At 31.5% G+C, this 16,342-nt stretch overlaps 1 protein-coding gene across 3 annotated transcripts in view; it reads right to left on the reverse strand.

Moving 5' to 3' along the window:
- The window catches only part of LOC142333892 (macoilin), a 94,754-nt gene that overhangs the window by 37,727 nt on the left and 40,685 nt on the right, over window positions 1-16,342 (reverse strand). For all 3 annotated transcript variants that reach the window (XR_012758757.1, XM_075381634.1, XM_075381526.1), the window contains exons 11-12: window positions 12,102-12,222; window positions 4,598-4,772 (exon numbers count right to left, since the gene is read on the reverse strand). Coding sequence is in view for 2 of the 3 variants with exons in the window: in XM_075381634.1 (XP_075237749.1) it covers window positions 4,598-4,772; window positions 12,102-12,222 (296 nt within the window). In the remaining variant the exon portion in view is untranslated. The remainder of the gene's footprint in view (window positions 1-4,597; window positions 4,773-12,101; window positions 12,223-16,342) is intronic.

Genomic DNA, 16,342 nt, shown 5'->3' on the forward strand with positions numbered 1-16,342 from the left:
AATCAATTTTAACAACTTTAAATGACTGCTATTTCTACAACATGAAAAATATATATAAACAAATTAAAACTGTCTGAAAATTGATTGGTCACCCATTATTTTATTTAATTAAATACTGTATAACGATGTTTAGTCCTTTATTTCCGTACTTGTTTCCTTTGTTTTAGTGCAATTGTCATTATTTCAGTTTCAATTTATTTATTTTTAATTTTTTGGGAGTCCTATTTTAATTTTTATAATTAAATAAATCCATAACTTGTGGACTTTATGTATGTAATGTATTGAGCCAAATGAGGGAACTGGAGACTTTTGGTTATACAGATTAGACAGCAATTTTCTGGGAACCAAACAACTAATGGCTATTCTCCAATTGTCTCACTCAACTTGGTACAATGCAGGCCTGACCCTCAGCAAAGATGTGATGCTCAGATCTATGACAGCTCTATCTAGGGTAGTCCCTTGTTGTTTATGCACAGTCACAGCTCAGCACTGATTTTGTATTATATTAGCAAATACCCTGTTCAAACTTTGAAAATTGAAAGATTGGTTGTGAAGATATAACAAAATTTACGAATAACCGTGATCTGTTAGATTGAGAGTGTACCTGATGCATGCAAAAGTTAGGCTTCAACCTATTAACAAATGCCTCATTTGAATTTTGAAAATGGGACTGTTTGTAGAGATATTATTACTGCACCCTCAATAGCACCTCTTAGAACAGCACCCCATTTGTTACCAGTTGATAGTGATGACTGATCTAGTCTCGCATAAGATGCTCACACATCACCTCAACACTCTAGCCTTGCACATAGTCCCCACAAGAAGCCCATTATTAATAAACAGAATTTTTTTTTAAATTTATTTAATTTTTTTTTTAAATGTAAATATAATTCTATTATTTCTATATAATGTAATATTATTCAATCGTTTGATTTCAATCATTGAGGTAACAACACAGTGATACTCACAGTTCACAATTCATTAACTCAATTCATTAATGCCTGTGATAATCGACCGGCAAATCTCCACTACTATATTGGTGTAACGTTTAGGATCAGTCTTCGTAACCTTTCTCCAAAATAACAATTTTACAAAAATTGGATTAAGCATACACAAGGTATGCTTCGATATATCCGAAAAAGATTGGAGATATTTATCTGATGAGCTGAATCTAAACTAACTTCACAGCTTTATTTACTACCAAATCACAACTCATTAGATCACATCTAGAGTTGTAACTTGGGACCTTTCTTTTTTTTTCTGTTTAGCCTCCAGTTTTTTCTGTTAGATACTTCAGAGAATGAATATGAGGATGATATGTATGAGTGTAAATGAAGTGTCGTTTTTTACAGTCTCAGTTCAACCATTCCTGAGATGTGTGGTTAATTGAAACCCAACCAACAAAGAACACCGGTATCCACGATCTAGTATTCTGTAACTTGGGACCTAGTCCGACCAAAGGTAACCCCCTCCTTGACAGTAAACCATGAAAGGTCTTTTAAGGAATACTCCACAACCAAGCAACACCAGAATTCAAAGAAGGCAGCATTTGGACACAGTGGGCTGCCACTTAGAAGATAACATGTGATTGGAAGTATTGGTATATACTAACACTACACACATGAACAAGAAAAATACAAACCCAAAACCAAACCAAAGCAAATCACCTACATTTCCACACACAATGTAAACTCGCTCATACTGATTGGTAAACTAAAAATAATAACTGGCCTAATGGATCTATACAAAATTCTCATTATAGGTCTGTACGAAATTAAGAAACACCAACCAGGACTTCATGGAATCTCAAGGATATAGGCTATACAAAGATATACCTGGAAAGAGTGATGAAAAATGTGCCAGTTTGGAACAGGATTTTTAGTCAGCCTCAAAATAATAACTACATACAAGTATTCAAGTCACAATCCTTGAGAATTTCAACATACCCTAAAATCATCTAATAAAATCTACACTATAAAACACTCATCCACTCACTAATAATAAAAGTAACAATCCTAAAGACCATAAAGGAACAGAAAGGTTTTGGGATCTACTTGACCTGATTATAAATTATTATTTATAGTAAGGTCAAGTAGATCTGGGGGATGTTTCCCCAAAAACCATGTTTAACAATTAATTGGGGACTTCAATGCACAACTAGGCACAGAAAGACACCGCAACATCATTTGAAAATGCCCCGCCCAAAAGAAAACAAACAAAAACGAACAGAGACTTATTGATCTCTGCAGAAACCACAACCTAATTAAAATCCACACATTTCAAGAGGAAAACACAAAAACTTGGAAACACCCTGACTACACTAAAGAAGAATGGCAACTAGACTCTATCTTCATGGACAAACACGATCACAGGGAGATCTATAACATAAAGTTTCCTCTGAGGAGTAGACACAGGCTCATATCACTATGTAGACAAAATTAAAATTAAATTTACTCCCCAAAGAAAGTAAAGAAAACCAAGCCCCTAAAACTAAAAGAAAAGTGGACCCTACACAACTAATCCAAAAATGAAAATTACCAATAAACAATGAAAAAAATAATTATGGATAAACTTGAATAGTCAACAACCTTAAACAAATTACAGAAGAAATAGCCCCAATAAAATCCTATAAAAACATCAATGGTAGAATAGTAAATGTGACAAAACAGTAGAGAGGAAAGCCATCAAAAGCATGGCTACTTCACTAATCGCAAAAATCAGAAACATCCTTCCAAAATCTAATAAACAAGAAAAGAAACCACCCAAACCCTTAGGAAAATAAAAAGACAACACCAAAAAGACATGCTGAAGTCGACAGAAGAAGAATTCAATAAAACATGGTCAAGAGACTACTAGAAAACCTTAAAAAATCTGCTCAAAAAATATGAACCTTCCAACCCTACTAATAAAGAATGAAAACTATAAGCTCACTCATAACAATAAAGACAACGTGGAAATCCTAGCTAAATATTTCAACAAACTTCTAAATTGCAAAGAACCGACAGAACTCCGTAACTTAAAACACCAACACCCCAGTAATAAAATCAACAAAAAACATCAACCCTCTCACAATAAAAGAAGCCTACCATCGGTGAGATGAAGAATTACAAAGAAACTGGAGAAGATCAGACTTTTGTAGAGATCTGGAAACATGCAGGAAGATCAGCAAAAATTGCCCTTCACTGCTTATCAATTAATGCAAAAATAAGACACTACAACACAGTAATAAAACCAGAAGCCACTTACATAGTAAATACACTCTTCCACCTGAATGAACAATTAAAGACACACAGACTCCAGAAAATCGAAATAAGTACTGAAAGAACCTGCATCAATAAACAGTACCAAAAAGATGGGCGGTGGTAGATTGTGCCCAACAATGTCATGTAGAAAGAGTTAGAACCGATCACTGATACCATGTGTAAGAGGAGACAAAAATTATTTAGACATATCATGAGAATGCAACATTCAAGACTTCTAAAACAGCTAGTACAGTACAATCTTGACTCAAAAAACAAGAGAGTATGCAAATGGATCAGAGAAATAAAGAGAGGATCTGAAGGAAAATGGGTTTACACCAGAAGACACCACAGATAAGATTAATTGAACAAGAAAATCAGAAGAAAAACACTCACTTCATTCACAAGAAAAAACGCAAAATAAACATTTTCAACACTAAAAAGTGTACAAAGATTGGAACGTATGAAAAAGTACTGAGAGGACTGCAAGGCCCGAACAATCCCATTGATGAGACTTGGATAATGGACTGTCAAACGTCATCCTATGCGGTCATAAACAATATATAAATATTTATATAGCCTATGACACTCCCACTAATCTAAGGATTCCAACGCAAGGTCGTACATCTAAATCGATTTGGCCATTGAGCTGCTATGGTAGAACATACATACACCCTAAATACATTACACTCCTTTTTGGGTAGTCATGTAAAAATGATTATTTCAAATTTTTGGTTAAATTGTTATGGCAAAAATGTTAACCTTTTCTATGACTGTTTCGGATAAAAACTATAGTAGAGGTATGTATTTTACCAAATTAATTTACATCTATTTATTTCTGAAAACCTGCTGTACTGGGTTTTACTTTCTGATGTATCAATTATTGCATAAGGATTAAAATCTGTTTTCAGTGGATTGCACAATTTGAAACAAAATTCACACTATTTCTTTACGAAAATAATTCATCTCAAATTTAATAAGTTTTTTCAATAAATACACCTGCTGATACTAAAAACTGCTAGCAATCAAACATTTTTTGATAGACATTTATGCATAAAAAATGTGCAACATATTGCATCTTAGGTTTCTATTTACCAATGTTGCAATTACATTTTGGCATAACATACATAAATAATAATAATAATAATGCTAGAGTTAATCGAGTAGGATCTATCGCACAACCTCACACAACATCAAAATCAAATTAAATAGACAAGAATTTTACAATAATACAATTCAAGGTTTGCTAGCCAAAGTTATTCAACTTAAAAGTAGTTGAACACTGCTCACAAATCTTGTTGCCTAGGGATCAATGTCACTGGAAAGACAGATTAAGTGATAAAAATAGATCTACTCACTTTCTCGAATTTCGAGTTGTCGTTTTGCTTCCCCTAATGCAGAGAACAAATCAAGCTTAATGCGAGTTTCAGCACTAAGACTGTTCTCTAAATGTGCATTTTTATCTTGCATAGCTGACAAAGCTGACATCAGAATCTCAGATTCGTTGTGACTCTCTTTATACTGACGTAAACTCTGTTGAAAAAAGGAAAACTCACTTTTTACAAACCATAGACAAAATTAAACTAACTTATTATAAATCACATAAAAAATAACACTACAAAAAAAAAAATCACAAACTTCTTACTTTATCAAAAAATAATCGAATGCATCAATTAACTTAATTCATATTAAAAGTTGATAAAGAAGAAAATATTTTTAGGTTTTCAGTAGTTTTGCCAAGTTGGTTTACTTCTTAGTCTTTCAGAAATAACAATAATATTAACACGTTAACAACCATCCCGAAATTTTAAACATTTACTCCTGGACCAAGGCAGCTTTTTGTTGTATTTTGGTAAAAGAAAGTTCATAATTCATTTCCTTAAAACAAAATGTTGCTGGGAAGGAGTTTTATATAAAGAAAACCTGTGCACCACATTGGTACATGTGGTCTAGTAAAAAATAAAAGTGTTAAGTTTACCACTGACCATGAGCACCATATTGGGTCATAACCAAAAATGTTTTTTTTTTTTTTTTTTTACATTTTATTGAGTAAATAGAAAAGAACTGTTTTCCAAAAACATAAAAACTGTATATATTATAACAAGAATGACGTTAAAAAAAACAACTTACACACATATATACTGTATTTTCAGAGCAAGCAGGACAAAATAATATACCTTTTTGGCATTTTTCATTGCCGATTGGCGCCCTTCTCTTTCAGAATATTTTTTATAATATGTTGAAAACCTGCATTGAGTTTCCTTTTCCTGTATAGTATGCTGCTGCTTATGTTCATGTCTAGGTTGAATTACTAAATCCACCATTAGGGGACAAACAATACTTTTCCCAAAATTCATTATACTCATGTTTTCTCTAGTAACTTTACAAAACCAAGAACTATAACAGTATTTGTCAACAGTTCAATTACAATTTTTGATTAGAAATATCAATAAACCCTTTTGCTGTATTGTATCTTGGGAGAAATAAAATTCTTTAGTTATTTCTTAGAGAGCTGCATAAAACCAGTCAAATGACTGAAGACAAAAGAGAAAGAAGAAAGCTGTATTGTATTCAATTATAGTTACTGGTTTCAAAACAGGACCTCTTTTTTTGTAAAGTTCTATCATTTCTGGGATAAATTTGGTTTCAGAAATAAGATGTCACAATTATACCACCACTTTCCTACAATAACTTTTGTGTTGCTCTTTTGAAGCTTCATTTCACCCCATTTTAATTTGGCATTTGAGACTGCCTATGGATTAAGTTTCCTGTTTTGCCTTAGGGTACTAACTAAATGTATCTGGCTGCTATTTAGTTCATGAGCTAACCCCACACTTGTGTAAAAGTTGTCAGTAAAAAGGTTTCTACCTGTATTCAGGAGGGGGTTTCAATTCTATCACTACTCTAATGGCAAAGAGTTATCAGATGTTCGTACACCACTGCCACTGTTCATTTTAACTGAATAATTGAGCCTCTATTAACAAACTTTGAATAGTTTTACACCATATTTGTGTCTCTTCTCAGAGATGAATTAGCAGAAGCTTAACCTGCTCCAAAATGGAACTATTGTCTTATCAATACAGGTCTTTTCTTTTGGTGTACAAATGTGTTGAAATTTCCTATTTAAAATTTGTACTAGTGGAGAAACCTTGTACAATCCATCTCCTGATGGAAATGACTCAAAATGATTTCTACTCATGTGGCTTAAATTCGGAACCTCACTTTATTAGAAAACTTTATTACTAAAATATTCCCTAAGCACAGGTTTATGATCAAGTCCCATCCAAATTACAAGAACCAAAACAATGTAAAAGTTCACTTGCATCTGTATCATACTGCTTAGACAAAATAGTATTCGCTGATTGACTCTTCACATATACCCTTTAGCAACTATTGTTCGGCATATGTATTTATTTTTAACTAGTAAAATTTTGAACGTCTTCATCAAAAACTAAAAATAAAAAATCAATCCGGTAATGATTTTTGGGGCAATTGATTTCTTCTTGTCGAAATTCTGGTCCTGCAGAAAATATAAATTCATCAAGTTTATCAGACGCAGAAACTTCATTCCACACTATACTTCTTGGAACAAAACTATAAAAATCAAGATCATCACTCAAGTCTTTATCAGGTAAATCATACCTACTAGAAGGCCCAGCTGTAGGTTCTATTTCTCTTTTTTTACTTGATGAAATAACCTCATCACAACTTGTACTGACCTCACCTTCATCTGGTTCAAAAATGGGATCTGCATCTGAATTGTCAAAGGAGCTGTCATTCTCACTACAATGAAAGTCACTGTCTTTCAAAATTTGTTGAAGATGTTTATCAGATAGTCTTTTAATCCCCATATTTATATCACACACAACAAAAACACGGTACGGTACAGCTGTCTAAACAGTAACATAAACGCTGACCTAAATTTAGTGTCTTTTAATCCAGTATGAATATCATACACAACCAAAATACATGGTGCAACTGTAAAATAGTAACATAAATACTAACATAAAATTTAGTGTCATGTCTTCTGTATTATTCACAGCTGTTTAAGTTTATTTTATAGTTACAAAAATTCAATAATAATAACCACTTACACTCATAATGACAGAAAAATATACAATTAAACTACCACAAAACGATTTGTAATATAAAACTTATATTTTATATATAGTTACAAAAATACATTTTTCAGCCCAAGAAAATTTTATATTCTCAGGACCCAGATCTACTAAACAACACACTTATATACACTGTAGCAACATCCCTGTTAGACTAACATGACTTGAAACATGGACATGCACTGTGCCAAAGGGACATGCACTGTGCCAAAGTAGACCCCACATGATCACTGCAGAAAACTCAGTGTGCACCCATATGGTGCACTTGGTCATTAATGTGTTAATTTGACAACTAATAAACCAAAATCACATTAAATTTGAATAGACTGCAAACACCCTATTTTTTCAATTAAGTTCGCTTTATAACAAAAAATTATTTTAATAACACTGTACTTCTCTCTTAAGAGTTTTACATGTTAAAACAATTCAAAAATTTTAGAGATAATGAAAAAATAAAAAAGTCAATGACCATGTTTTATAAGTTTAAAGAAATCAGAGCATAAAATTTTTTTAAGTTTTTGTTTTTATGAAAAGAATATTCTTCAAAATAGAGTGTGAAAATAAGTTGAAAAGCGGATAAGATGTGATTTTTTTTTTATATTAGTTGACTCTATAAACAATCAAACCAAACATAAAAATTCTAAACATCAAACAATTACTAAGAGAGAATTTATGATCATTAAACTTGAACAACAATTTACTAATACATAGCATACCCCATATGGAGAAGCTAACAAAACTCTAAGCTGTACTAGTTCCAGCTAAATATGTAAAAATAAGGTTTTATTTACCAGCCAAAGAATTCTGCACCTTAAAAAGAAGGCCCAAAAAAGTAATTTGAAACACTGAATCAAACTGTGTATGCACAATAACATTAACTAGTTCAATCAACTAGTCTTGTTATTGTCTGCTTTTTCTTCACAGTTAAGTCCTGTTTGCAAATCAATTTTTCCATAAAAAAAAATCTTAATGCAACTGAAATGAATCATGAAGTGTGTGAAATTAAAAAAAATCATCATTTTTTAAATGAGTAAAAGAAGTTAAGGCACAGAGTAAAAATAACTATTCACAATTAAAAGGTGAAGTAAGGCCAAAAAAAGACCTAAAAATTGTTGAACAAGTTCATGAAAAAATTTGCGAAAATCAATTTCACAGTAAATATTATTGTTCTAAAATATCCTAGGTATTTCAAGGAATGACCGTACCTAGAACTGTTACTAAAAGCTAATTATAAATCATGTGGGAAGGTGGAACCAAACTTGTAGCAATTTCAAAATATGTGAGACCATTGCAGTGACACTTGCCCTCAAGAAATTTCTGCAATTATAATTCCTACTCTTGATAACATTTCCTCATCCACTGTAATATCCACTGTAAGTAATCTCCACTGCATATTGAATTACATTGAATCTTATTTAATGTTTAACTGCCAGCAATCTTTTTTAAAAGCATTTAATGGACAACTTCTAGAGCAAAAAACATTTCTTTAACTCCTGGAATATTAAAAAAAAACTTACTACTGTATAATTTTGTAATGTATTCCTTAGTTCACAGAAATTTTGCCACACATAATTTTCCTATAGCAAAAAGAATTATACAGATATTGTACAATTATTGTTTTAATTTGTTTTAATTTGTGTTCATTATTGTTTTAATTTTACATATTTTAAAATTAAACTAATTTATAATTAAAATTCACTGGCAGGTCAAATTTCTCCCTACCTTTTATGTATACAAAGCAATGGTCTCATCCACAAGAAAAGTTGATGAAAATATTCAGTTATACACATATTCTGTTTTAGTTGTCCACAAAATGGGTAAGAAAATAATCTTTTTACTTGTTAACAGACATTAACTTTGTGTTCGTTCAGGAATAAAATATTTTGTGAGTAATATTATGGAGTTCTTGGTTAGCAACTCTATTTTAAATATTATTTATTATAAATATTAAAAGTATTTTATTTATTTATTAAACATCTTTTATTGAGACATGTTAGAAACATTTGAATTTTTGGGTGAATATTCTCAAAATCATAAAAACATTAATATTATTTCTAACATGATATGTTTTCTGAATCATGTATCTCATATCTTGTTAATCATCATAACTGCTAAATTTAGATGTTTGAACAGCCCAATATTATTCTTGATTAAATTTATGAAGCCACAAAAGTTCATGAATCATGTGTGGTTCAAATAAAAGATGTTATTGAACCATTTTTCTATGGGGAAAAAATCAGAAGTAACAATTACCTAGATATGCTGTGGTAAAATTTTTCACATATTGATCATACTAAATAATGCCTTTACATATCAATTAGAAATGCACTGAATTTAGAAATTAATGAATGGTTTGATATGGGAAACTTCTACGCTATCAGCTAGAACTGCAGATTTAACGCCACTAACAAGGGAAAGCTCAACATTGAACACTTACAAAATTGCATACTCAATGTTCTCTGTTCTCCAAAGTACTTTAGCATGGTGATTTATTGAATTGGGGTGTACACTTATAAGGGGGCAAACAATTAAATGTTGGTTGCGATCAATCTAGCTAAAAATCTAAGTGATCCTTAAAGTTGGAGCTGAAGTGAGAGACCAAAGGTTATACTCAGCTCTCGAACAGACCAGACCTGAGGTCCTCTGGGACATTATTTTCGCTGGTTACCACTCCAATCACTAAATTTATCATTATACTGTTGTGGCATGGAATCTAATACACTGTCGTGGCATTAAATTACTGAAATGATCGTATTGTAAAGCGGATACATTGGTTTAGGTGGTGATAAAATGTTATAAAGTTAGGCGCACAGAGTCTTTAATCTTCCGCGGAATTAGTTAGTCGCGGATTAGTTTAGCAGTTCCTGGGGGCTGCAAGATAGAGTTAATGCCTGATGTCTTTTTTGAAGGCGAAAGTGGAGTAGCGTGGAATTTACTGATGTGAATGTCATTCTAGGCACTTGCATCAGTGGCATCTCATGAGGCCAACTGATGACTATGGATAGTGGTTTGAGGGCAAGATGTCCTTTGATTAAGCCACTGATGCCTATAAACGGAGGGGGTGGTGTGGTGACCAGACATGTCAGGAGGTGGGTGTTATCCCTCGGGGGGGGAACTGAGTTGTTCTCCAGAAAACACTTTGAATGAAATTGAATAGTAGTTTGATGCAATCTATTGGAACAGTCCATAGAGCATACACTGAAACATACTAAATGTAGAATTAACTTGCTTTTCCATGTTAAAAAAGTTATTAACTGTAAAAATTAATTAACAATCTTAACACTTATCACTTATCAACAACCAGTACTTATATACACATATGTGTAAGTTATGCTTATACTTACTATAATGAATAACAGTACTGTAATTATTGAATTACAAAATTTTTAAGTAATAAATTAACGAAAACATTTTTATTGGAAATAAGCTAGGGAGAAAAATGGAACAATATGTAATTATAAAAAAGTATGACAATTTATTAAAAAATAATAAGTAGAAAGTTTTGCAAACATTTATTTATCTGATAACAGTTTAAACTCAACTTATCATTAAATGAAACTACTGCCTCAATAAATTCTCTGTGGTGAGTACTTAAAAATTGTTTTTAATGAATTTTTGGTTATTAGCTCTGAGCAAACACTAAATCCTTACTATAATGCTTTGTTAAAACAAAGGATATTTAAATTCAGCCCATCAATAATGATTTATTATGGAACAAGGAAAAATTAAATTCCATCTATCGGCAATATCTAGAATTTTATTTAAATCCAACAAATTTCATATAGTCATTAATGTGTACATATTATTTACCTTTAACAGCCTCTAGAAAATAAAAGTTCCTTGCCTCATTTTGAAGTTCAAAATCTGGGATAACATCAGCAAGTAAACTTTGAGTGCATAATTTAAAAACCCTACATCCATGGCTTAACTACACGTAGTGTGCCTCAAGGATAACTTAAGATTCATGAAATAAAGTATTTATAAGTTTCAATATGTAGTAAAGTTGAAACAACTGAAAACTGATAATTCATGGGATTATTTTTAAAACTGTTTTTCTGAGTGAAAAACATTTTCATGTAATCATCACCCAGAAAACAAAAATATGAAATACAAAAATAAAATATAAAATCTAATAAAACAACAAAATAGAAACTTCTAGTAGAAATTAAAAACAAAATTAAAACTCAAACTAAAATACTAAAAACAAATAAAAAATAAAAAACTTAAACTAAAATGTCAAATACAAAAATATACAACTACCGCACAAAAAAAGAAAATCTAAGAACACTATTAAAAAGTACGTAAAATACTAATACTTTTTTATGCTGTAAATAAAAATTATCATACTTTTTGAAGAAAATTAGCATTTGAAGAAAAGTGACATGACTACATTTTAAACTTAGTAATTTAAGGAAGTTAATGAACAAATTACCTAGTCAACTGTATGTATAATGAAGGTCATTTCTTATTGTTCAAAATTTGACAATTATATTTTATTACATAATTGTATTTATTGTATTTTAAAAAAAATTGCATAATAATAATAATTACATTTCTGTAATTAAACAGCATTCATAATTAACAATTTCAGGAGGCCAGGGAAATCACCTGCAAATATGGGAGTACTACTGTAAATAATTTTTTAATGTATGTTTTTATTAACTCAAACCTATAATCTAATTTCTTAACCACTTTAAAATAAGATTAAGAAATGAATAAAAAGAAAGACACAAATATTACTTACTTGCACTTCTCTTTCAGCAGCTAAACATCTTTCTTCTTTAGCTTTTATTTCTCGCCTTAGTTGTTTTGTTTCTGCTTCTAATTCTCGACGACGAGCTCTACAACTCTCTGTGCACTCCACTCTATTAAGAAATAAATAAAAGTCTTAAAACTTCAAAAAATTAAGTAAATACTTTTCATTTATAAATGAAATAAAATGTAATATAGTAAAAAAAATACATATAATTTGGTACATTTCATTTTCATATTCTGTATCTAGATTAGGTAAGGGGAAAAAATTGTCAAATTAAATTGTTTTTTTTATAAAGTAAAACACATCTTGTCTTTTACATTTTCTGCTGCATTTCTTAAACCATTTCCTCATTACCACTTCTAGCGGTGGGAGCCCATTGCCTTGGTGCAGTCCTGTTTTGATCTCAAATGCTTTTGAGAGCATCACCTCTAAATTTTACCTTCGACTTAGCATTTGTAAGGGTCAGTTCTATCATGTTTATTAACTTGGTATGTAGTCTGAGGTGTCATAGAATTTTTAGTAGGATTCTCTGTGGACGCAGTCATAAGATTCCTTGAAATCTACAAATGTAATCACCATGTCTCTGTTTCTTTTCCTGTTGTAATCTATTATTAGCTTGAGACTCATGCTGGTCTGGACAGCTCCTCCAGTGTCTGAAACCTCCCAGGGATTCTCCTAGTTCTTTATAGAGTTGTGAACCAATCCTGTTGAGGATGATTCTTGAAAAAATTTTCTATGTTGTGACTAGGAGTGAGATTCCCCTATAATTGTTAGGATCTGTTTTGTCCTCTTCTTTGTGTAGCAAATGGATGAAGGCTACATTATCTTTATTGTTATAGGCCAGTTTATAGTTTTCATTCTTTATTAGTAGGGTTGGGGGTTCATATTTTTGAGCTGATTTTAAGGTTTTCTAGTAGTCTCTCGACTGTTTTATTGAATTCTTCTTCTATCGATTTCAGTGTGTCTTTTTATTTTTCTAAGGGTTAGGGTGGTTTCTTTTCTTTGTGTTTAGCAGATTTTAGAAGGATGTTTCTGATTTTTGGGATTAGTGAAATAGCCATGCTTTTGATGTCTTTCCTCCACTGTTTTCTCACATTCGCTGTTCCACCATTGATGTTTTTATAGGATTTATTGGGGCTATTTCTTCTGTGATTTGTTTAAGGTTGTTGACTATTCAAGTTTATCCATAATTTTTATTTTTTCATTGTTTATTGGTAATTTTCATTCTTGGATTAGTTGGGTAGGGTACATTTTTCTTTTAGTTTTAGGGGCTTGGTTTTCTTACTTTCTATGGGGAATAAATTCAATTTTAATTTTGACTACATAGTGATCTGAGCCTGTGTCTACCCCTCGAAGGACTTTTACATTGTAGATCTTGTGGTGGTGTTTTTCCATGAAGACATGGTCTAGTTGCCGTTCTTCTTTAGTGCAGTCGGGATGATTCCAGTTTTTGAGGTTTCCGTTTGAAATATGAGGATTTTGAGATTAGGTTGTGGTTCCTGCAGAGATCGATCAGTGTCTGTCCATTTTTGTTTGTTTTCCGATGATGTCATGGTATCTTCTTTCTCTGTCTAGTTGTGCACTAAGTTTCCAATTAATTGTTTAACATGGTTTTTGGGGATGTTATTTATAGTCAAGTCAAATAGATTCCAGATCTATTCTGGGATCTATTTACAGTCTTTCTGTTCCTTTACGGTCTTCTGGAGTTATTTTTATTATTAGTGGGTGCATGAGTGTTTATTTCAATATAGATCTTATTAGCTGCTTTTAGGGTGAGTGTTGAGATTCTTGGGGACTGTGACATCAATTCTTGTATGGAGTTTATTATTTTGAGGCTTACTGAATGCCTGCTCTGAACTGTGGGACATTTTTCAAGACTGTTCCCAGGTATAACTTTGTAAAACCTATATCCTTGAGACTCCATGGCATTCTAGTTGGTGTTTCTTATTTCCTGCAGACCCATGATGAGAATTTTGTGTTGGTCCATTAGGCCAGTTATTTTTAGTCTACCAGTCGGCATGAGCGAGTTTATATTGCATGTGGAAATGTAACGTAGGTGATTTGCTTTGGTTTGATTTTGGCTTTGTATTTTGGTTGTTCATGTGTGTAGTGTTGGGGCATTCAATGCTTCCGATCGCATGTTATCTTCTAAGTGGCAGCCCACTGTGTCCAAATAATGCTTCTTGAACTCTGGTGTTGCTTGGTTCAGCCGTTGGGAGTATTCCTTAAAAGACTTTTCACGGTTGACTATCAAGCGGTCACCTGTGGTGGAACTAGGTCCTGAGTAACAACTCTAGATATGATCTAGTGAGGTGTGATTTGATAAAAAATGAAGCTGTAAAGTTTGTTTTGATTCAATTACCAGACAAATTTCTGCTATTTGTTTTGGATATATCTAGGCACACCTTGTGGAGGCTCAATCCACTTTTGTAAAATTTGTTATTTTGGGTAAAAGTTACAAAGTCTGATTCTAAACATTACACCTGAAATTTAAAATAAACATATATTTACTTGTGATTTATTTAAGGTTCAAGAACAGATTATAGTTTAATGAAGTTTACTGTGATTGTTATGGTTGAATCAACAATGATATGATGAAACTGAAGATTCAATATGAAAGGATAAATAGATTTATGATGATGAATGAACTAGGTGTCCTGCTGTTATTAAAGATGGTTTGCTACATTATGTGAAGAGTTTATGAAGCACAATGGTGTCACACATTTGACGACATTTGGGAATACTTTCAGCATATTTCTAGTACCATAACCGATAAAATTGTCATATTCACCTTGAACATCAAAACTTTATGCAAGATGGGTTTCCAAGCATTCTTTCCAATCAAAACTAAACATAAGGTATGGATAATGTGCTGTTGTGTGAAAGAGGAGATGAATTTCTCATGCATCATATAGACAAATAAAATTGGGTTTCTTATGTTACTTTGGAAACCAAATATTAAATTATGAATGACATCATTCAAAAGACCTTTTAGGTCTTGTGAGAATGAAAAACTCCATTCTGTGTTGAATCTACAGTGGAAACAAAGTAAATGCTGACATATAGTGTGAAATGTAAAAGCAGCTGAAGGGGTAATTCAAAATCAAATAAAACGCCTGTAATTTGTTAGCATAATTCTTCTCCACAATGCCTGGTCCCTCCCACTGAATAAATATCGTGATTATTTTAAATGAGTTTTTGACCATCCAATGTATAGGTTAAGACTTGGCCACCCAAAATTGCCACAGTCTTGTTTATCTGTAAAACTCACTAGAAGTAAACAACTGCTATGTTTTTGAATGGAAAAACAAGTATGGGAGTATACTAAAAGTTACTCCATATTACAATAAAGGTTTAAAAACCATCAACAAAAAATGATAATCCTTATCAAGTAAATTTACTTTTTATGTATAGTAGTACTAAATGAAAGATGTAAATAACTTTGAAATGGGAAATATTTTCTGCTACATACAGTGACATAGAAAACATTTATTCTTGTTACATATTTCAAATTTTGTCAAAGATCTCTTCTCTAATTAAGCACATATTGAGTACAGTTAACCTACTCTTCATCCCACATTAATCTATTCTTTTACCCTAGCATAGACTCATCATCAATAGATATACAGTTTGTTACATGGCTCATTTTAAGATTTATTCAAAATAATAAAATACTATTTTAAAAAAAGGATAGTAACAATTTTGGTCTTTAAGGACTGAATTAGAAAATTGTTTACACAAAATCCTTTACTCAGTTGAATTACGATTATTTCAATAATATAATTTGACTCTAAAAATTATTCATTTGTAGTATGAGTTTATCCAAAACAGTTATCCATATTTTCATCTTGTTTAGACCCTCACTTAAATCTAAGGTTATTAATTATTTTCAAGTATTATATTTTTCTGATCATTAAATATATTTGAGGAGTCCTAAAAAGACCTATTTCTATCATTTACAACTTCGGAAGCATACACAACTTGTAAAAAAAAAAAAAAGTTTAATAATGGTGAATTTTTCCCAGATGTAACAAAAACTACATGGACACAAAAGAACATAATATACAATTTGACTGATAATTCAGGTTTAAAGTATTTGTGCAGTCATGCAGTTAAGTCTTAGTGAATCAACAAAGTTATGGTTGTTAATTCATAGTGATCTTCATTCTAATTTTTAGCAATGCATAAAAAAAAAATAAAAGCCTAAAACATTCTAATTGCACCTTGAA

The sequence above is a fragment of the Lycorma delicatula genome, chromosome 1 (assembly GCF_047948215.1).
Source record: "Lycorma delicatula isolate Av1 chromosome 1, ASM4794821v1, whole genome shotgun sequence".
Lineage (NCBI taxonomy): Eukaryota > Metazoa > Arthropoda > Insecta > Hemiptera > Fulgoridae > Lycorma > Lycorma delicatula.